Source organism: Prinia subflava, chromosome 21, assembly GCF_021018805.1.
Source record: "Prinia subflava isolate CZ2003 ecotype Zambia chromosome 21, Cam_Psub_1.2, whole genome shotgun sequence".
In the NCBI taxonomy this organism is placed as follows: domain Eukaryota; kingdom Metazoa; phylum Chordata; class Aves; order Passeriformes; family Cisticolidae; genus Prinia; species Prinia subflava.
Window position 1 is genome coordinate 5616576 of NC_086267.1, and position 21599 is coordinate 5638174.

The 21599-nt window shown below is 45.0% G+C and overlaps 1 protein-coding gene across 3 annotated transcripts; it reads left to right on the forward strand.

Moving 5' to 3' along the window:
* Window positions 1–1535: 1535 nt before the first annotated feature.
* Window positions 1536–20850, forward strand: NADK (NAD kinase). 3 transcript variants are annotated; one of them, XM_063417546.1, is made up of 12 exons: window positions 1536–1692; window positions 5186–5399; window positions 8288–8371; window positions 10610–10739; window positions 11199–11307; window positions 11572–11657; window positions 11922–12024; window positions 12832–12983; window positions 13582–13681; window positions 14839–14996; window positions 16135–16217; window positions 17784–20850. In XM_063417546.1, the coding sequence occupies exons 2-12, from the start codon at window positions 5227–5229 to the stop codon at window positions 17929–17931; spliced, it is 1326 nt and encodes a 441-aa protein (XP_063273616.1). In that variant the 5' UTR covers window positions 1536–1692; window positions 5186–5226; the 3' UTR covers window positions 17932–20850. The 3 variants fall into 3 exon arrangements, with proteins under 3 accessions (XP_063273616.1, XP_063273617.1, XP_063273618.1); XM_063417547.1 differs by having other exon boundaries at window positions 1674–1813; XM_063417548.1 differs by lacking the exon at window positions 1536–1692 and adding an exon at window positions 1748–1766.
* Window positions 20851–21599: the final 749 nt, after the last annotated feature.

Sequence of the window (21599 nt, forward strand, 5' to 3'; positions counted from 1 at the left end):
TGTGCTTCTCTTACTGTGTGGGTTTATCCTGGTGTGATTTATCCAGTGAGCTTCGTGTGTGAGTCTCTTTAAAGCAGAAGATGCAATTCTGAAATTACAAAACCTGATAGATTTGGTAACTGAAGGATTATTTTCCTACTGGCGTCCATCCAGGGGCTTGATCCTACCTCTGCTGAAGTTGTGACAAAGCTCCCGGTGATTTGAGGTACCAAAACTTGTTGGTTTTTTCAGTTCAAGTACAGACTGGAAAATGTTTTTTTACATTTCATCGCTCTGTGTCTGTACTTGAGATGGAGTGATCCTCACAAAGTGGCGTGAGCTGTCAAACAGTTTTGTGTCAGAAAAGGCATTTACCCGATGAGGAGAGGCCTGATTAAGGTAAAAGTTCATGACAGGTATTGTAGGGAGATGAGAGCAGGGCGTGAGGGAAGCCTGTGCCAACAGCCACACCCATAGCAAAGGGCGTGGTGTGAGCTGGAAGGCAAAAGGCAGGTGGAGAGGAGGGGAAGGTGCAGTCTGTGCCTGACCTGAGAGGGCACGGTGGAGGTGGGATGGCGGGGAAAGGGGAAATGGGGTGGTTGGAGGGATGGGATGGTGGGAGGTGGGATCATTAGAAGTGAAATGGCTGGAGGGATGATTGGAGGTGGGATGGTGAGAGGTGAAATGGCTGGAGGGATGGTGGGATCATGAGAGGTGAAATGGCTGGAGGGATGGGATGGTGGGAGGTGGGATGGTGAGAGGTGAAATGGCTGGAGGGATGGGATGGTGGGAGGTGGGAGATGGGATCATGAGAGGTGAAATGGCTGGAGGGATGGTTGGAGATGTGGGACAGTGCCAGGTGGGAAGGTGGGCTGGGTGGAGGGATGGGAGATGGAATGGTGAGAGGTAAGATAGCTGAGGGGTGGGATGGTGGGAGATGTGGGATGTTTGGAGGTAGGAAGTGGGGGATTGCTGCAGGGGTGGGATGTCTGGAGGTGAGCGGTGTGGGGTGGCTGGAGAGGAGGGACAGCAAGAGGTGTGAATGGTTGGAAGCTGAAGGTGTTTGGGTGGTGTGAGGGGTGCAGGATGATTGGAGGGATGGGATGGCTGGAGGTGTGAGATGGCTGGAGGTGTGAGATGGCTGGAGGTGTGAGATGGCTGGAGGTGTGAGATGGCTGAAATTCGAAGGTGTGGGGTGATGTGAGGGATGTGAGATGATTGGAAGGGTAAAATGGTGGGGGATGGTTGGAGGGATGGCATGGCTGGAGGTGTGAGATGGCTGGAATTTGGAGATGTGATGATTCGGGGGGTGTGAGATGGCTGGAATTCGGAGGTGGTGTGAGGGGTGTGGGCTGGCTGGACGTGTCCGATGCCCATGTCCCCCACTGGCTCCTCTAACCTATAACCCGATACGATGCCGGCCACTCAGGCGGCCGCTACCCACCCACAGCCCACCCAGCGCCGCCTCACCCGCGGCTAATTTCCGCTAATTAGCGCTAATAATCACCCCGCGGGCTGAGGCGGCCGCGCGCAGCCGCACCGGCCGCGCCTGCGCGCCGGGCCCGCGGCCGCAGCGCGCCTGCGCGGGCGCGGCGGGGAGGGGACGATGGAGGCGCGTAGGGCCGGCCGGCCCCGCGCCCCTCACAGCGCCCGCCGCCGCCAGCGCCGCCAGCACCGCCAGCACCGCCGCGGGGCTCGGCCCTGAGGGACGCCGTGAGTCGGGGAGCCGCGCAGGGCAGCCCGCGGGGCAGCGCGGCCCTGAGGGGGGAGCGGTGCGGGTGTCCGCGGTGCGCGTGTGTGTCTGCGGTGCGCGTCCCTCTGTCCCCCGTCCCCGGTGCTTGTCCCTGTGCCCCCGGTCCCTGTCCCCGCTCGGGCCGCCGTCCCAAGTGCCCAAATGCGTTCCCGCATCCTCGTCTCTCCGCTGGCTCCGGCAGAGCCCGGTGGATCCCCTGGGCAGCCCCGAGGCCGGGGAGCGCTCCCCGCGGGCATGGACAGCGGGCCCGCCCCGCTGTTCGCCCCCTCACGGGCCGGCCCGGGGCTGGGGGGCTTCGTGCCCCGGCCGTGCTGGGGTTCCCGAGAGGAAGGGTTAACAAACGGGCTTGTTTTGCCTGGGCCGTGCACACGTGATGGTCAAACCGCCTGGGTTTTTGGTGGAAATAGCATTTGGGTGTGTAATCCAAACCTAAAATTGTAATTGCTGCCGGGTTTTAATAGGGGTTTTGGTTTTCTGCAGGCACGCTGGAATATGAAGTTCTAAACTAAACCGAAGTCTGTTTGTCTGATGGAGTTGTTCCTTCTTTTTTTGTGTGTGTGTGAGAGGGGGTTTAGTGCTTCGGGATGGAGTCATAGGCATGTAACCTCTGCTGGAGTGCTTTATTCAGCAAAATCCAACAAAAGAAAGCTCCACAGAGCACAGTGATCAAGCACACAGTGCTCTGTACAATGGCACAAGAGGTACAGTTTTGGATAGAACATTGTCCACTTATGTCCCAAGAGAAAGTGGATAATAAAGTATAAAATGAGTTCTGAATTACTGAATTACTGATATAATTTCTAAGAACTCAGTACAAGTGCTGCAGCCTTGGAGGGGCATTAAAGCACTGTGAGGATTTTGTCAGGATGGACCCTGCAGTAATCCTTTAACCAGGATGATTTAAGGCAGGGCATTTAACAGGAAAAGTTTGTTATGAAAGAGCAGCTTACAAGCATGGTCGTTATAAAATAAAATTAAATCCCTTGGTGATTTGCAGCCTTGCCGTTCCTTTGGGGGATGTCATGGGGTTGGTTGTATAAAGGTGGTTTGATGAAACCTTCGCTAAGTTCTGGTTCAGGGGAATATTCAGTGAAATTAAAAATGGGAAACTAAATAAAACTGGAGTTGGATACTTGTGAGAGGTGATTCACCTGGCTGCTGTGTCACCATCACTGATATTTTTTGTTAGATGTTGACACTTTCTCAGTTATCCTTCCTTCTGCAGTGCTGAACATTTAAATACTTGTTTTTCTTGTGCTGTTTTTATTTTGGACATGATTTAAAACAGAGCAGCCTTTTCATTAGTTTGTTACCATGTGCTTAAAAGTTTTTTGGATCCAATCCTGGAAGCTGTTCAGTGGCAGTTTTGTCTTATGTCAAGTCTGCTTATTCAATGAAGGTCTTGTGAGGGAATGTTAATTAAACAGTACATGGTGTAAGCTGTAGTTAAAACATCCTGAATTGGAAAGTATTACATGGAGGGAATATCAAGTTCTTAGGCTGTATTTAGTAGGTCTGTACACTTCTTACTTCCAGTTTTGTGCTAATCTGATTTTCTTTACTGTCAGCATCTGTCAGATGAACATTCTTCGGTCAAAGTCACGTGGAAACACATCTTGCTTATTACATAAATAATTGTTCTCTGCCTCCCTTACTCAACTAACAGGCACAAAATTTATATATCAGCTCGAATTGTCTAAAAATCAAGGCACATTTTGCTAATCTTAGCTGGACAAAATTGCAGGAGTGTTGCAATGAGCAGTTTCCCGAGCTGTGGTTACAGGTGACACAGCCCTGAGTAACCCCCAGCTAAACATTGATACCTCTCAAGGGCAGGATGCTATAAATCATTAATGGCTGGCAGTAATTGCACCCCTTTGTAGTGGTGCTCTCCTTGGGAAGCCTAAGATACAGCAGTGCAAAAGCACTTTCTAATTTGATTAGGTGCTGGCTAATTTAGTAATGAGTTTAAAATTACAGCTGCTTTTTGTTGATTTTTGTTGTCTGTAGGTTGGGGTTCTGAGGAAGTTGTGGGGTTTGCCATTTTCTGGGGACTTTCCTCAGAAAATATCCTCATTGTGTGATGATTTCCCAGAGCCACAGCCCACTGTAAGGGTTGCACCAGTATTTAGTTCCTCTCTCTGCAGGATGAGGTGGGAGCTTCATCCAAAGTGATGAAACTGTTGGAAAAAACATCTGCAAATTTTTACTGAACCAACTTTTCCCCCCCTCCCTGTGCTGGAATCAACTGACTTGAGGAATGTGCTGTTCCTCTGGGCTGCACTCACATGGATACTATTTGTTTATGGTTTAGTGTTTGTTATACACTGAAAGTCGCTTTCTATTTTTATTCTGATAAGGTTTCTTCTCTATTTGCTTCAAGTAACGATGAAAACTTGCCCACAACATCTCAGAATGTCTGCGGTTATTTCAAGTTTGGGCTTTGTTTTGGTTTTGGGGTTTTTATTACTTCTGCAAAGCTGTGTTCTAACCAGCTGTTTATCTTTTATTTGTGCTGGTTGTTCGTGGAACTGAAATACTGCACATTTGTCCTTATTTTGTCCTGTTTGTTTTGGATCATCTCTCCAGTCAAAAATGATTTAAGGACTTAGGTATTGTCCTCCAGCTTGTTTTTGTCTCTCCTCAGCTTGATATTAATCTTTTTTTTTCAAAAGCTGAGGCTTATTAAGGTTATTTCTGTTGCATTATCTGACAGTTTTTTTGGGTTTTTTTTGTTTTTTGCTCTTAGAGCATTCTATTTTATCTGTTCAATATATGTATCACCTCATAGGAGACTTTATCATTTTTCCTGAGCCTTGATTCCTTGGCACATACTTAAAGTTTTCTTTCTTTTCAATATCTCAAAGAAATTAATTTTATCTCTTACATAACTGAAGACACGAATCTGTGCTGCTCTTGAAACAATTTTGTGCTGAGCCTCTTCTCAGTCTGAGAACACACTGGTCATTTTTAATTCCAGGAATTTCTGATTACCTTGAAGAACTTCCCAGATTCTTTGGAGAGGTCTTTATTAGTGTGGGTGAACTCTGTGTTTAGTGTAACATGCTCCTCCAGTTTTATTTGCAGGGACTTTAAAGCACTTTAATTGCTGAAAAACAATTATAAAATCCACTGTGGGGGCCGTGGGAGGACTCCACCTTGGTCAGATGTGCTGACCACGGAACAGGAGCTGCACAAAGCAGGGAAACTGCTCAGAGCACGGGCTCATCTCAGCACAGTGCTCATCTTCTGCACAATTCCAGGAGTTCCTTGATGTTAAGCACAGCTCCAGTAGTTTTTTGATGTTCAGCCTGTTATCTACTGAGAGAAAAGGGATTGAGTTAGCAAAGCTTCCATTTTCCTTTGAGCCAGCCGAATCCACAATCCGAATTTCAAGCAGAGCTCCGCTACCTTTGCGAACGCTGAGATTTTGCCTCTCCCTCTCCACGGCAGGGATTGGATTTCTCTCTGGCTGAGGTTCCTTCGGCTCCAGCATGGAGATGAGTCGGGAGAAGCTGTGTGCCAGCAAGGCTGAGGGCAGCTCAGACTCTGCCTACCACTGCTCCGCGTGCCACGGCGCCGACGACTGGGGCAGCACCAGCCGGGGCCGAGCCAAGTCACGCAGTCTGTCGGCTTCACCAGCCCTTGGAAGCACCAAAGAATTCAGGTGAGGCCCCTGATTCTTCCCCTTGTTGCTAAAACATATGTGGTTAACTAGATTTTAATTTTTTTAAAAAATATGGCCATGAGGGTGTCTTAAAGTGCGCCTTGGAAGGTTCAAAATGAAGGCGGGGAGGTGAAGGTGGGGTGTTGAGTAAGAGCAGACTCAGAATCAAAGCTTTGTGGGTTGTCAAAACAGGTGTCTGCAGAGCTCAAAGTCTCCAAAAAATAATCAGTCTACAGTAAAGACAATTCTTCAGACTTTTACAAAAGCTCAAGCCACAGCTTTAGTGCTGTGTGTGTTAAAAACCCGTGTGTGGGGCAGTAAAAAGTAAGTTGGTGTTTGCAGACGGTTTCAGAGCAGTGAGAAACACCCATTCTTTTTTTGGACCAAAGTTCTGATCTCATTGCAAGGCTCCTGTCATGTGGGCAGGGTGGGTAGAACTTTTGATTTGGTGATCTTTGGACCCGCTGTAAATATTGAACGGCGGGCAGGGGCAGCGCCGCGTCTTGATCTTGTGGGAGGCACAGCAGGACTTCTCCTTCCTTGTGCTGTGACTGTCCCTAAAGCATGGGCAGAGCCACGAGGGAGCTGCTCAGCAGATGGAATTTCTGTTCAGAGCTCCTGCTTTGCTGGTAGGAATGTTCTTGGGAGGCAAGAGCACACACGGGTGAGGCTGAAGAGCACAGGGGGCGGCTTTGTGGTGAAGGGAGGCAAGCTAAAAGCCTTAAAAGGTTAGGAAAAGAACTGCTCTGTGTTTGTAGTTCAGTGAATTTGATGCTTCTGGGAAGTGTTTTCTGAGGGCTGTGCTCTGTGGTAGCTCTGGTGATGTGTGTATGGTCAAAATGAAAGATTTGATATTTAAATTGTGCTGTGAAACCGGTGGTTTTCCCTTCTCTACTCAAACCTCTCAGTCAATCTGCAGAGAAGACCATGTGGTCTAAATTTTTCTGTATTATTTTCTAGCTAAACAGCTGCTTTTTCAACCAGAAGGACTCTGTCCATTGTGGGTTTGAATCAGGGTAATTGCTTCTGAGATTTTCCTTCATTAGGGTTATTGTTCTGCAGTCATTCACTGGCTGTCTTCACTTCAGAGCTAAATTGTCTCAAGGCATTTTTAGGCTGTCAGGAAATGCTGCTCTCAGGCTTCCTCTGTGCTCTCAGAAGCTCCAGGTAGCTGCCCAGCTGCTGGGAACTGATAAGTAGATTTCCCTAAAAATTGAATAATTTCCAAGGCATTGCTGCTCATTCTGAGCAAAGGCAGCCTGGCTGCGAATAACTTGAAATTCTGTTCTCTCAAGCGCTTTATTGAGCACTCATAAAACCAATAAAACTAACAAACCCCTGAAATCTCAGGGAAAATTTACACCAGTTATTAAATAGGGCTTGCAGAGGAAACTTTTGGAATGTCATGAAGGTCAGACGTTGATATTTAATGCCTCATATAGGAACAGAATTTGGCCAATTACTGGGAGTGGCATCAAGTAATGACCTGTGTTGGGAGAAAGCAGAAATTACATTTATCTGGGAGAAGCTGGAGTGAAGCAAGAAGTGGGAGGTGATGTGCCAGGGTGTTATTTAACCATCCTAATGCCAAGGGTGATTGTGCACAAGCAGATAGAGACTTATCAACCCTTTGCCCATATTGACACATTAATCTCTTGTTATGTTGGTTTTTGCTCATTTTTCTGTTTTAAATAAATAAGGTGAACTTTATTAAACACTTAGTAATGTGCTTATCTGACTTGGTCAGTCATGCCTGGACTTAGAGATGGAAAAGAAATTATTCTGGTTTTGTTACTGGAATTCAAATCTTAGACTGGTATATTTTATTAGGCAAGGAACAAATAAGATGTTGCTGTTGTTCCTTAATTATATGTTTAACCTGTGATCTGGTTTTGATTTTTATTAGATTTCTGAGGGTTCTTTTAGCTTTAGGAGTGAGTCATCAGGCTGGTCTGGGCTACTTTGTAACACACAATAGAAGGCACCAGCAGTGATGATTGTTACAAGCAAGATGTGATTGAATTAAGCCCAGGAAAGAAATGTTCCCCCCTTCTTATAATGGAATAATTCTAATAGCAGTCACATAATGCTTCAACAGTTCCATGACTTGAGCAAGTTTTGCTCCCAGTTCCAGCTCTGCTGGAGCAGTTTGGGAGGGAGGTGAGGCTGAAGAGCTCTGACTTTCTCCATATGATCTCATCCTAGAGCCAGGAATAACCCTGTGTCCTGGTAGATTCAATTTTGAGGATAAATGAACCTCAGAGCCCCTGTTTGTGTGAAGACAAAGGTTTTATTAGAGAAATAAATGGGGGGGAGTAGCAATTTTTTTTCAGCCTGTTCAAAATTGCAGTTACAAATCTCCATGTGCCTTAGAGCTGAAGAATTTGTTTGATTAATTTATTAAGGGTGTTTAAATGACCGAGACACACATCTCTGTGACTTGATCATGCCAAAAACATCTGCAGGTGTTGGAGAGCTCCTTGAAAATGTTTAAATCACACACTGGAAAACCCAATGTCTGTCCATTGCTGCCCTCAGTGAGGGGAAGAGCTCTCACTGAGCTGTTTCAGCTGATTGATACCAGGCTCAATCATCCTAAAAAATACGTTTTTATCTAAGATGTAGTGCATTGAGAACCACAGAATAAAAGTGTTGTTCTTGTGCCTGCAGCAGCGAAACCGGTGTCACTTAGGAGCCGATGGAAATGTGAGAGCTGATCTGTAAAATTACCCAGCCTGGGGAGCTCTCACGTAGCTTTAAGAAATGCACTTTGCCCTGTATTGCTTTTGTGCAGCTGGTTCAGAGGAGGGCTCGGTGCTGGAGCAGCCACACAGCCCCAGGTTGTCACCACATCTCTCTTACTCACTGATTATTTTCTGTTTCCTCAGGAGAACGCGCTCCTTGCACGGACCATGCCCAGTGACCACGTTTGGACCAAAGGCCTGCATGCTGCAGAATCCTAAAACGATTATGTGAGTACTCCTCCCACCAGTGCCCCTTCTGTGGCCAGCAAAACCGCTTTGCTTTTCCACTGAGTCCACTTTTTCACCCCCTAATCAGCAGTGCTTGTGTTTTAGCCAATATTTAGAGGTTTTCATGTTGATTGCCATCCTGGGGAGAGCTTTGCCAAGTTGGCAATCCATAGTTTAGTGTCTAAAATGGCAACTCTCATATTTCCAACTCAATAAAAACTCTTCTGGGTACCACAAGGGGAGGAAGAGGAACTGTTCTGTGTGCTGTGAAATCTGAGGGGAACCTTCTCCCTCCCTTGGTGATGATGTCTGGATTTGTTCTTTGAATTTTTTGTGTTTGGTCTCTGGCACTTTCAGTTAAAGCAAGTTTGCTTTTAGACTGTTGATAAATGTGGAAATAAGAGCTGGTTTCTGCTTAGTGGGAAAATAAACATTTTAATTTTGTAGGTTGTGTGGCATAACTTTCTACACCAGGTGTTATATACCTAATAAATGAGGTTTTGCCTTGGCCAGAAGAGGAATTTCAGGGTTTAACCAAGGTGGGCACAGAGAAGTTGTGGCTGCCCCACTTGGAAGTGTCCAAGACCAGGTTGGACGTGGCTTGGAGCCACCTGAGATGGTGGAATTGGGACTGGATGGGCTTCAAGGCCCTTCCAACCCAAACCATCCCGTGATTTTTGCCCCTTTAAAAAAGTTTTATCTAATTGCTCTTCCAGTTAACTGTCAGATACTGGAGTCAGTATTTATTTGCCTAGTTCTGTACCTCTGTAGACTGTAACCTTCCTGGTGATATCCAACCCTTTCCTGGGAAAGCGTCACACAGATCCCTCCCTTTGGCAGCCCAGAGCTTCCTCATTCCCCCGCGGTGCTGTAAAGAGCCCCGGGGTGCTGCAGGGCACTGAAAGCCAGCCCAGATCGTGTTTACCCACCTGACCCGGGCCATTGCTCCTCCCAGGGGCTGGCCCAGGCCGGGGATATAAGGACAGGGACCGGATTGTGCCAGGGAAAAGCTTGGGCTGGGAGCAGAGCTGCCCCCAGGCTGCTGAAGGCAAGGGCTGTTTGCAAAGCAACTTGGAAATTCTTTTTACTACACACGAGGTTTTGTGTGTTTTAAAAACAAGCAAAACCTTGTTGGTGTTTTTTCTGCTCTGCTGTGGGTTATTTTGTTAAATTCTCCTCACTGGAGGGATTTTTTTCTAACAGAGAATCATCATTTTTATGTGCAGGCTTAAGTTAGGGAATGTTGGGTGTCTTTTTCAATACAACCAGCAGCTCCAGAACTTGCAAACCTGCTTTTTGATGAGCAGATGAATGAATACTCAGTGAGAAAAGGATCAGGGGCTTGTGCTCTTGAGAGAAGGGGAAATCAAATACCTGTTTATTTTTCTTGAAATGGGATTTTCTTTATGAAACCTTGCCTGGAAGATCTGGAATACAAGTCTTACACAGGGTTTTTTGTAAAGCCTCACAGCTTTTTACTGGAACTGATTGAAATCTTCAACAGAAGAAAAACCATTTTTCAGGGCAAAATGAGATTGCAGTTATTAATAAGTGATAAAAGCCTCAGCCTTTGATTTTATTTGGAGCTGTTGCATTTGCCTGAGCCCTGGAAAGAAACATGAAGATCTTAAAGCAAGTTATGAATAACTTTTCATTCAGTAGAACTGCATGGAACTGGTGAGTACAGCAGAAAAGGCAGCCTGGCTTTGTTTGAATCAAGTTGCTGCTAGTTCTGGGTTTATTCAATGCTGCAATCCCGAGTTCTTGTCAGCATTATTGATATTAGAGCCCTGCATTAACCTTTAGTTTCTGCTGTGTTTGTATCTCAAATGCGAGCGCTGAAATAAAACGAATTTTAAATTTACATTGAGCTGTTTGACTTAGAGTATTGGATGGGGAAAAAAATTCTGCTGTGACTTTTACAGATTCTCTAATTGAATGTTTCTCCTTTGAGTGAGCACCAAGACAGGAGGAAATCAGCACTGTGGTGTCAGACACTTGAGGAACTTGATCTGAGAGGTTTTGTGGTGTTTCTGTGCAGGTCCCTGCTGACACAGGTCATTCACAGGGCAGCAGGGACCAGAATTATTAATTCTGATTTATCAGCTGCACATAGCAAAGCTCAGAGACCTCACTGCAATGTCAATTATTGCCTTTCCCTGCAGGATGTATTTTTGCCAGGTCAGAAAGGTGTCACACCAAAACGTGGTGACGTTTGGGGATTTTTTTGTCCCCCAGGCACATTCAGGATCCAGCGAGCCAGCGGTTGACATGGAACAAACCTCCCAAGAGTGTCCTTGTGATTAAGAAGATCCGTGATGCCAGTCTGCTGCAGCCCTTCAAAGAGCTCTGTGTGTACCTCACCGAGGTGAGAAAACAGAAATTACACCTCAAATTACACCTCAGCTCTCCCCAGCTGCTCACTCTGTGCAGAATTTGTGCAAACAAATCTTTATACCCGCTGACATTGGGTGTATTAAAATTTCTTACAGAAGTTAAGATCGGTATGACGCTTAAAATTAAAACTAAAGTAAATTAAAGTAAAAACTTCCATTCTGTTTGCAGTTCTAAATGACAGGAATGGGATATAAAAAGCTTAAACCTCCAAGCCTTCAGCAAACACAGCAGTGTTGCTGTATCATGTAATCTATATAACAAACTTTAATTTCTTAAATGATCTGTGCATGCTGCAAAATTCTCATTGGGATCAGACCACACATTAAAAACAATGCAGAACACTACTGTAAATATTATTTATATGTCTTAAATTAATGGAAGTTACAGGATGTTGTTAGGTCCCTCACAAGCTTATTTTCTCTCTCTCCAGGAGAACAATATGATAGTGTATGTAGAAAAAAAAGTATTGGAAGACCCTGCTATAGCTAATGATGAGAATTTTGGACCAGTGAAGAAGAAATTTTGCACCTTCAGAGAAGGTATGGATGGAAATGAATTCTTGAAAGGACAGTTGGAGTGGTTTTTTCTTTTTTTGTCTTGGTGTTTTCTTAGTTGTTGGGGCAATTTGTAAAACTTTTGTGTCTTTTGCAGACAGTTGTTACATCCTGGCTGTGTTTTTTTATATATTTGTGAGGAAATGTTTGTGTGCTGCAAATTGTAATTTTTCTTCCTGTTTTTTCTTAGGAAACTAAGATTGTGGATACAATTTAATTCAAAACTTTTTATTTCCATGTTGCTCCTAGACTATGATGATATCTCCAATCAGATAGACTTTATCATATGCCTGGGAGGAGATGGGACCTTACTTTATGCTTCTTCACTTTTCCAGGTTGGTTTTGGTGGGAAATAGACCCATAAACATTTATTCTGAAAATATTTAAAAGTGATTTTCCCCCCTCCTTTGTTGCTGAGTTGAGCATTTGTCTTTTGTTCTTCATTCCCTCTTTTTTACCTTGTGAAAAGAATGTCAAATGTATTGTTTTTTATTAAGCACAGTTGAAGTTTCATCAATAGTCACAATATTTACAGGCAAATAGTTGAAATATGGATTGCTTTGACTGAATAGCTTTAAAACTCTTTTCTTTATTGATAGGGCAGTGTACCTCCAGTTATGGCTTTTCATCTGGGATCCCTTGGATTTCTTACTCCATTTAATTTTGAGAATTTTCAGTCCCAAGTCACTCAGGTTATAGAAGGTAAATTTAAGGGGACAAGGTGTGGTGTTTGTTTGTTTCTTTTTCTGAATCAACTCTTTTAGGCTGGCCTCTAAGATTTGAAATTTGAAAAATGTATCTGAAATTAAAAGAAATCTTAAATTACCAGAAATGTATCTTAAATTAACAGAATCTTTGCATTGCATTGGCTCATCCAGTGCTGCTCTCTGTACTGCTCTGTAAAGGAAAAGGGCTAAGAAAAAAATTTATGGAGTAATTAAGTGTAAGGTAATTTATGTTAATTAGTAGAATTTATGTTAAATGGTAACTAAGCAGAGGAACAAAGTGCAATGTTTAAATACTGAGAAGTCAGGCAAATAAAATATTTGAGGAAATAAATTCTTTGTTTCTTCAGCATGAGGTTATTTGAGTTGCATCCAAAGTAGATTCCTGAAAAGATGTATGAAACCTCACTAGAGAGTTATTTTTAATACATGTTTCCAATCCTTTAATTTTCTTTAAGCTTAGCTTTTGTCTTACTGAAGATCACATGAGCCCAGCAGTGTTTTCCCATTTTAATCATGCCTATATAAAATTTACATTTTCTTTTTACATAATAAGAAAAGTGGGAAGGAACTGGTTTGAAATTTGACTTCGATTTTTGCTCGTTGCTACTAAAAATCAGTTTTGAGCCTCAGCCAAGTGTAGCTAATTCTGTTGTAAATGAAACTGGGAATGTTGAAAGCTCAGGAATAGATGGATGGCATTTCACAGAGCCTGTTTATTTCATTGCTGGGGTGATTTCCTGTGCCAGCAGCTCATTTTTGTGTTTTTCCTGTCTCCCTCCAGGCAATGCAGCTCTGGTTCTGCGGAGCAGGCTCAAGGTGAAGGTGGTGAAGGAGCACAGGGAGAAATCCACGGTGCAGAACGGGATAGAGGAGAACGGGGTCGTGTCTGCAAACCTGGAGAAAGAAGTGGGCAAGCAAATTATGCAATACCAGGTCAGAGGGCAAAACGAGCCAAAAAAAACCAATCTGTTGTTTGTAATTTGTACTTGTTTCATTAAAACTCCCCCCAGCAGCGTGGGGCTGGTTCTTGCTGCTCCAGCTCTGCTCTAAATGCAGAGCTCTGCTGGTCTTATATATATATATATATGGTATTTTTATGTGGTATATAAATGGTATTTTTTATATATATATATATATAATATATATATATATGTGAGGTGCTGCATACATCTCCTTTGTGCAGTCAGAAGTGCTCATCTCACACTTTGCTACAGAAATAATCTCACAGAATTGTTTAGGCTGGAAAATATCTCCAAGCTTGAGTCCAACCTTCCTTCTATTTGGAAAACAAAGCAATAATTCTAAAGTCAGGCACACCAAACATTTCTATAACCTGCACATTGTTAGTGACCAGCTCCTGGGACTAATTCTTAACATCTCAAAACTTACAGAAGTGTAAAGAGACTTCAATTCACAGATACTAAATCAACACGAATTTTTAGGAGATCTGGAAAGCACGTTCTGCTTTTGACATTTATTTCATTGCCAAGGCAGCAGCAGCAGGCTGGGGTAACGTTTGGTGTCGTGGCAGGTCCTCAATGAGGTTGTGGTGGATCGTGGCCCTTCCTCCTACCTGTCCAACGTGGATGTGTTTCTGGATGGGCACCTGATCACCACGGTGCAAGGGGATGGTGAGTGCTGGGCTCTCCTGGAGGGTTTTCCCTCATGGAAACAGAGCTCCAGTTCCCTGCTGACAGCAAACATGAGTATGCAAAGGATGGGTGTGTTCATTCCCACAGCGAAGCTTTAGGTGCTGAAAGATTTTGTTTTATGGGCATGCAAGGGCAAGCAGCTCTTTTTTTGGGGTATTATATTTCAGGTTAAGGGTAAGAAATAGCTCAGAAAAGATTGGCCTGGCTATCTGGGATTTGCTGAAAGCAAACAATCTCAACTCATGAACGACAGGAGTTAATCTTTAAAGCTCTTACCCTTAAAGAAAAAAACGAAAGTCACTGTTACAAAATTGTGTAACCTGAGTTTGTGCAACTTCTGAAACCACGTGGCAGGCCAGGGGGGAGTTTCTCCTTTTGTGTGTGTTGCAGCTGAGCTGTGAAATCCAACGGGAGAGGTTCACTTTGCCAGCATGGGATGTGTTGGTGTCCCCAGAGCAATCCCTGGTTTTAGAGCTGTCCTGTTTGCTGTCCCCAGGGGTGAGGGTGGGATGTCCTGGTGTCCCCAGAGCAGTCCCTGGTTGGTAAAGCTGCTGGCCCTGTCCTGTTTGCTGTCCCCAGGGTGAGGGTGGGATGCGTTGGTGTCCCTGGTTGTTAGAGCTGTCCCGTTTGCTGTCCCCAGAGTGAGGGTGGGATGTTTTGGTGTCCCTGGTTGTTAGAACTGTCCTGTTTGCTGTCACCAGAGTGAGGGTGGGATGTCCTGGTGTCCCCAGAGCAGTCCCTGGTTGATAAAGCTGCTGGCCCTCTCCTGGGATGTTTTGGTGTCCCCAGAGCAGTCCCTGGTGGTTAAAGGTGCCCTGTTTGCTGTCCCCAGGGGTGAGGGTGGGATGTGTTGGTGTCCCTGGTTTTAGAGCTGTCCCGTTTGCTGTCCCCAGGGGTGAGGGTGGGATGTTTTGGTGTCCCTGGTTTTAGAGCTGTCCCGTTTGCTGTCCCCAGGGGTGAGGGTGGGATGTTTTGGTGTCCCTGGTTTTAGAGCTGTCCCGTTTGCTGTCCCCAGGGGTGAGGGTGGGATGCGTTGGTGTCCCTGGTTTTAGAGCTGTCCTGTTTGCTGTCCCCAGGGTAAGGGTGGGATGTGTTGGTGTCCCTGGTTTTAGAGCTGTCCCGTTTGCTGTCCCCAGGGGTGATCGTGTCCACGCCGACCGGCAGCACCGCGTACGCCGCGGCGGCCGGAGCCTCCATGATCCACCCCAACGTCCCTGCCATCATGATCACCCCCATCTGCCCCCACTCCCTGTCCTTCAGACCCATCGTGGTCCCTGCTGGAGTGGAACTCAAGGTTGGTTTCTGTCATTTCATTTCTCCTCGTGGGTTAAAAACTTCTGGAGGGGCCGTGGGGATGTGAGGAGGGTGGGAAGTGTCGTGTGGCTCCTGCTTCCTCTCACGTGGGGCAGGATCAGACCAAGTCTGGTTCAACATCGTGGTTTTCTTTAGAGTTTACCCACCAGTGGAATACTTGACACTTTTCCAACTGGTTTGTAGTTCTGTAACATTCTACAAAATGGGAATTCCTACATTTACATTCTAAAAAATGTTCCAGAATCTTGGCTAAAGCGCCTGTAAATGATCAGTGCTGAAGGGAACCAAAAATTCTCCTTTCTTTCAGAAATATTTCAGATCTTAAGGATAAACTGGTAGCATTACCTGCAGCTCAGTATTCAGCTTTAGTTAATGTTGTCTTGCAGAAAAAAGACATTTAATAGCTGAATGTAAAATAGACTTGGTTAATGGTTATTGTGGACAAATACTCTTTGCAAGGAGGAACCCCTTTCTCCTTTTGTCTCTGTTACCAGCCTGCTCAAGTAGGAAGGGAGCTGATTTGGAAGGGCTCCTCGGGGTGTTAGAGGATGAGCATTGAGAAATGAGTGTGTTCTGGACTTTTTGTTCCTGTTTTACAACATAAATTCAATGTTTATTCATGCCACTGCTCTCAGCCTATACTTTCATGTCAGTGGGTTTTACTGGCCAGTGGATAACTTTTCATAGGAATGTAATTTAAATAGGAGCCAAACTTACTAAATTTGACATCTTTGGATTCATTATGTATTAAAATCTATGTATTTTTCTATATTACCTTCATTATATTTTTTGAAAGAAAAGCTAAGTCAGCTCCTGTAACGGATTTAAAGTTACAGAAACTGAACTGGCTGGAACTGGAAGGTCTGTGTGGGTTATGACCTTGTATTTACAAAAAGGGATATGGTGCATATAGAAAAATATATATTTATAAACAAACAACAAAGGTTTGGAGCTCGAGTGGTGTAACTGCAGTGCTGCCATGGACAGCTGAGGAATTCCTTGGCAGCTGTGGAGTTCCAAGGACTCCGTTCTGCACTCGGAGGGAGGATGGAGGAGGTGTTTGTTCTGTTTGTTCCTTGCTCTGGAGTTCTGGACCTCAGCTCATTCCTGTTTTTCAGATTATGCTCTCCCCAGATGCCAGGAACACGGCGTGGGTTTCGTTTGATGGAAGGAAGAGGCAGGAAATATGCCATGGAGACAGGTCAGACTTTTTCTGATTGTATTATCTCTAAGTATAGAAAATCCTGATTCATGCAGCTCCCTCATTCTCTAACATCTGCCAAAAGGGTTTTTGGCAGTGAAGAGAGAAGCTTTTATAAACCCTAACACCTCCCAGAGCACAGACTGCACTAAAAGAATTTAATTTCTAACTTGAGTTCTTTAGATCTTCCCATAAAAGCAAGTGAAATGTTCAGACTCTGTAAACACTGCAGGCTTGGCAAGGAAGATGGGCATATCTTTAGAAAACTCTCTAAATTTTAACTTCAAGATAAATCTTAGGAATTCTGAAGGCTACAAACCCAACAGGTGCTGGGAAACTCCACGTGGATTAAGCTGGGTTAATTGGGAGTGGTTGTGGTGGCTTGAGTGAGCAGGAGGGTGTGAAATCCCTCAGTTTTGTGGTGGTGGAGGTGACCAAAGGCAGCTCTGGGAGGGAGATTGGCAAATTTGTTATTTGTTATCCTTTTTCCTCTTGGCCCACACAAGTTGCCATGAAGGAAAATGTAGAGGTGGTGTAGCCCCCCATCCTAAACAGGTTTTATTTCCTGAGCTTGGATCATGTCTGAAGGAGTTCAGGAGCTCAGTAAAGATTCAAGCACAAGGTTTGGCCCTTAGTTACACTCTGGAATCCTTGGGCTTGTTGCTTAAAACTTGAAATGGAAATGCCAAGAGATGCCTTGGGTTTGCTTTGCCCTGTGTGGATGATACCAGAGGCTCCAGGATGGCACAGAGGGGTTAAAACTTGAAATTGAAATGCCCACATGGTGCCTTGGGTTTGCTTTGCCCCTTGAGGCTGCAGGGTGCCCCGGAGGGGTTAAAACTTGAAATTGAAATGCCCAGAGGTGCCTTGGGTTTGCTTTGCCCCTGTGGGAGTGATGCCAGAGGCTGCAGGATGGCACAGAGGGGTTAAAAATTGAAATGGAAATGCCCACATGGTGCCTTGGGTTTCCTTTGCCCGTTGAGGCTGCAGGGTGCCCCGGAGGGGTTCTCAGGAGGTGTCCCCAGAGCTCTGCTGGTCACTCAAAGCCCAGCTGAGCTCGGCTTTATTTCAGCCCACTGGCCATGGGAAGCTGTTGTTTGGCAGATGAATGAATACTCAGTGAAAAAAGCATCAGGGGCTTGTGCTCTTGAGAGAAGGGGAAATCAAATACCCGTTTGTTTTTCTTGAAATGGGATTTTCTTGAAAGGGCAGGACAGGCCGGGCTGGGGCCGGGCTGAGGCTGGGCTGGGGCCGGGCTCAGGCTGGGCTCAGCTGGGCTCAGGCTCAGGCTCAGGCTCAGGCCGTGCCCAGGCCGGGCTCAGGCTCAAGCCGTGCCCAGGCCGGGCTCAGGCTCAAGCCGTGCCCAGGCCGGGCTCAGGCTCAAGCCGTGCCCAGGCCGGGCTCAGGCTCAGGCCATGCCCAGGCTGGGCTCAGGCTCAGGCCGTGCCCAGGCCGTGCCCAGGCCGTGCCCAGGCCGTGCCCAGGCCGTGCCCAGGCCGTGCCCAGGCCGTGCCCAGGCCGTGCCCAGGCCGTGCTGCCCTGCCTGACTGCCCTGTGCCCTTGCAGTATCAGCATCACTACCTCTTGCTACCCCCTGCCCTCCATCTGCTTCCGGGAGCCCGTCAGCGACTGGTTCGAGAGCCTGGCCGAGTGCCTGCACTGGAACGTCCGCAAGAAGCAGAACAACTTCGCCGTGGAGGAGGAGGAGTTCTGAGGAGCCCGGGGTGTCCTGCGGGGCTGGTGGCGCTGGAGTGTGGCAGAATCCCTCCCCCTGCTTGGATTTTGGAGCAGCCACCGCCCCGGAGCTGCCCTGTGGCCGTGGTTTCTGTCCCTCAGTGCTGAGGCTGGGAAGGGCTGTGCTCCTTCCTGCCCACCAAGAGTGGGAGGCTCTGGTGGTTCTGACCCAGAATCTGAATTTCCTTCCCAGGGAGCGGATTATTCCTGACTGCTATCAAAAACCACATCTGCAGATTTGATTGTAACCTCTGACTTACCAGTTCCATGGTAGGCTGAATGTAGCTACACCAGGGAAAAGTGGCAGCAGAAAAGTGGCATTAAAATCTTTTATTTGATAGGTTTGTAACTCCATTGAACACTACTAGGGACAGAAAAACTCTGAGAAGTTTTCTTTAAAAAAAAAAAGCTCCTCTTTGTTATCTTAAATACCCCTGGCCCAGAAAATACTTTCTTACTTGCAAGTGTGACAACTAAAGAAACCCCCACAAAGGATGTTTTTTATGAATAGGTGGAATTAGTAATAAAAGGTATATATTTTTTATATATACATTTCTCTCTCTTGTGCCCATTTGAGCAGTGGTTGACCCTTGGCTGTCAGCACTGTGGAAATACCCACAAACAGCAGGGATGAGCATTAATTATTACAGGTTTCTCTGGGTTTGGAGCTGAGCTAATTCACAGCTCTGCACTTCCTCTTGGTGGGAATCATCCATGTGTTGGTTTTTCTCATTATTTTTGTTTGATTCCCTGGGATAAATGGTAGCATTAGAGACTATCATGTTTAAAAAAAAAAATAATAATAATTCTCCAAGTGTTCAAGAAGAATCTGGACTTCAATTGCTACTGAATTCTAGTCCTGAAGAAAATATCTTAATCTAGATCCTGAATGCCCTCAACTTCCAGGGATTCCTCCCAACTCTTGGTGCTGAGTAATCCAGGATGGGATTCTGCATTGGTGGGCTGGAGAAATGAGAGGACACATTCCCAGTGGAGTAGCAACGGTGCCTTCAGCACACTCAAGATATTCTAAGTCTCACATTTACGTTTTTTTAAGATGCTTTCAAACATTTCTAACTTCTCTCTTGTACATATTTTATTGTATGTGCTTTTATGAAAGAAAAACAAAACAAAACAAAAAAAAACCAACCCCAACAGAAGAACTGGTTTGGGGGGAAAAAAAAAGGGTTTGTACTGTACTTTAACTGCAAACTAGCAAACCCAAGGATAATGTTTACATTTCTGTTCTCTGTGGTGCAGTCTCTTGATCATCTTCTCCAAACTTCAGCGTTTTCCAGTCTTGCTGCATCGCTCACTAAAGGAAGGGACAGGAGCTTTAAATGGCTGTGGCAGATCCTTGCCAATAAATGAATTTCCTGGCTGAGGTGGGATTTCCTTGGGAAGGGAGTGAGAATCTCTGAATGCTCAACTTCTTTCATGATTGTCTTACGTTGTTTCTGTGGTCCAAAGTGGAAATGGGAAATGGGTTCATTTCCAAACTGCCTGATCTGTTGTCCTCTGGTGGTTTCAATGATCTCATCCCTTTTTGAGTTCATGGAATGCAGGTGAGAGCACTTTTCCAGAAAAGAGAAGCAAACTCTTGGGTAACGATGCAAATCACAACGACAGCTTGTCCATAGAAATCAACCCTTGGTTTGTACATTTTGTAAAATAGAATATTGGTTAGATTTGGTCAAAACCAGATGGATTTTTGGGGTATCTTGGAGAATATCCAGAGAGCTTTTGGGGTTTCTCTTTCACTTGAATCCGCAGTAATTGTTTTATCACTGTTTTGAAGCTGCTTACGGGTTTCCTATGTGGAGTATTCAGTTATTTGATAACTGGCTACTTTTTGAACTAGAGAAGTGTCAGGCTTTTTGCTTTGAAACTATTTTATTTAAACATGCAATAATTGAGAGAAGGAACAGGGTATGGTGTCTAGAGAAACGTGTGGATGAGTGAGGAATGAGCAGTTCTAGGCACACTGGGGAGTGGAAAATCATTTTGCAGAGGTGAAATGATTTATGAGCCTTATCTAGTATTTTTTTAAAGATAAAACTATATTCAGCACTTTTTATTTATGCTTTTTATAATAGTAAAGCTATTCTTTACTAAATTGCCGAACTTTTAATTTTCAGAGTGCACAGGTAATTAAATCTGTAATCAAAGTGTACTGAACTACTTTAGATCTACGTTAGGGGTTGGCTTGAAATTTCTTTTTTCAGTTTCTCACCTGCTGCAATTGCATTGCTGCTCTGAGGCTGCTGCAGCTCAGAATTGATGCTGAGAAAAGACATTTTTGAGTGTCTGCTGAGCCCAGACTTCAGCCCTGGCTTTTCCTCCAAAAGCTGCCTTGGTTCTCCCTGGCCCAGCTGTGTTAATGCATCACAGAGTTTATCTGAGTGAACAAAGTCCCTTTCCAAGGCTTTTAATCTGCAAACTGCAGGAGAGCGAGGCTGGAGCAGCCCTGAGTTCTGCCTTTGAGCTGATCCAGAAAAAGGCTGGAGTGCACCTCGCTTTGTTGGCAATAAAAACCTCATTTTGCTGATGTAGCTTATTCAGAATAACTTGGTTAAACTGCTAAAAAAATGGGGGTTTGCTGATTAAGAGTTTTTAATGAAAGGGTTTGTAAGTCACTGGCACCTACAAATCCTTTCATCTACAAAGGGCCAAATTGGAAGCTGGGAATTTAATTTCTTTTTTTTTAAAAAAGTTATCCTCTGGTAGAAATTGGAGAACTTGTTACCAACTGTAGTAGGGAATAAAGCAGTGTACTGAATTTTTAAAAGATGAAAAATCCTGTTACATATTGTTAACACATTGAAAACTTGGTTTTAAATATTGTTGAGAAACAAAATATTTTTCAATCCTTTCAATAAAATCTTTTTGTAAAGTTGGATTGGTTGACTTTTCCAGTTGCTTGGAATTGTGTGGGGTTTGACACTTCTCATGGGACAGTGACATCCTTTTCTGGGAATACACCCAAGACCTTTTTGAATATCAGATACCAGGCTTTCCTCAAAAGTCTCAAAATAATTGCCGGATCTGCTGTGCAAGTTGAAACAAATCTTGTGTCAAGTTCTAGAACTTTGTCATGGGCCTTGAGATTAACGATGATGTTTCAGAGTCTTTGGATTTCATAATTAATCTGCAACTCATCCCACAGTTGGGAGAGATGTGAGGAGATGTTATCTGCAGTAAAGGAGCTGTTTTAAAATGGAGCTTTTGTTTGACAAGGAGGTGCCTTTTGCAGGTAAAGGAGCTGTTTTTAGGTGGAATTTCTGTTTGACAAGGAGATGCCTTTAGCAGGTAAAGGAGCTGTTTTTAAGTGGAGGTTTTTTTTGACAAGGAGGTGCCTTTAGCAGGTAAAGGAGCTGTTTTTAGGTGGAATTTCTGTTTGACAAGGCACCTTGGGAAGGGTTTTCCACCTTTCCATGCCTGGCTGGTGACAAACTTTGCTGGCCATGGCCAGAGCATTTTCTGTGACAGTGACACCATGACCTGGCCAGAGAACACCTCCTTCACCTCCTCCTGCCCCACCCAGGCTCTGTGCAGGAGCTGCTGCCTGGCCTTGGCCGAGGGAAGCCCTGAAATCCTCTCATTGTGACATTTAAATGTTCCATTCTTCAGCAGCAATCCCCGGTGCCT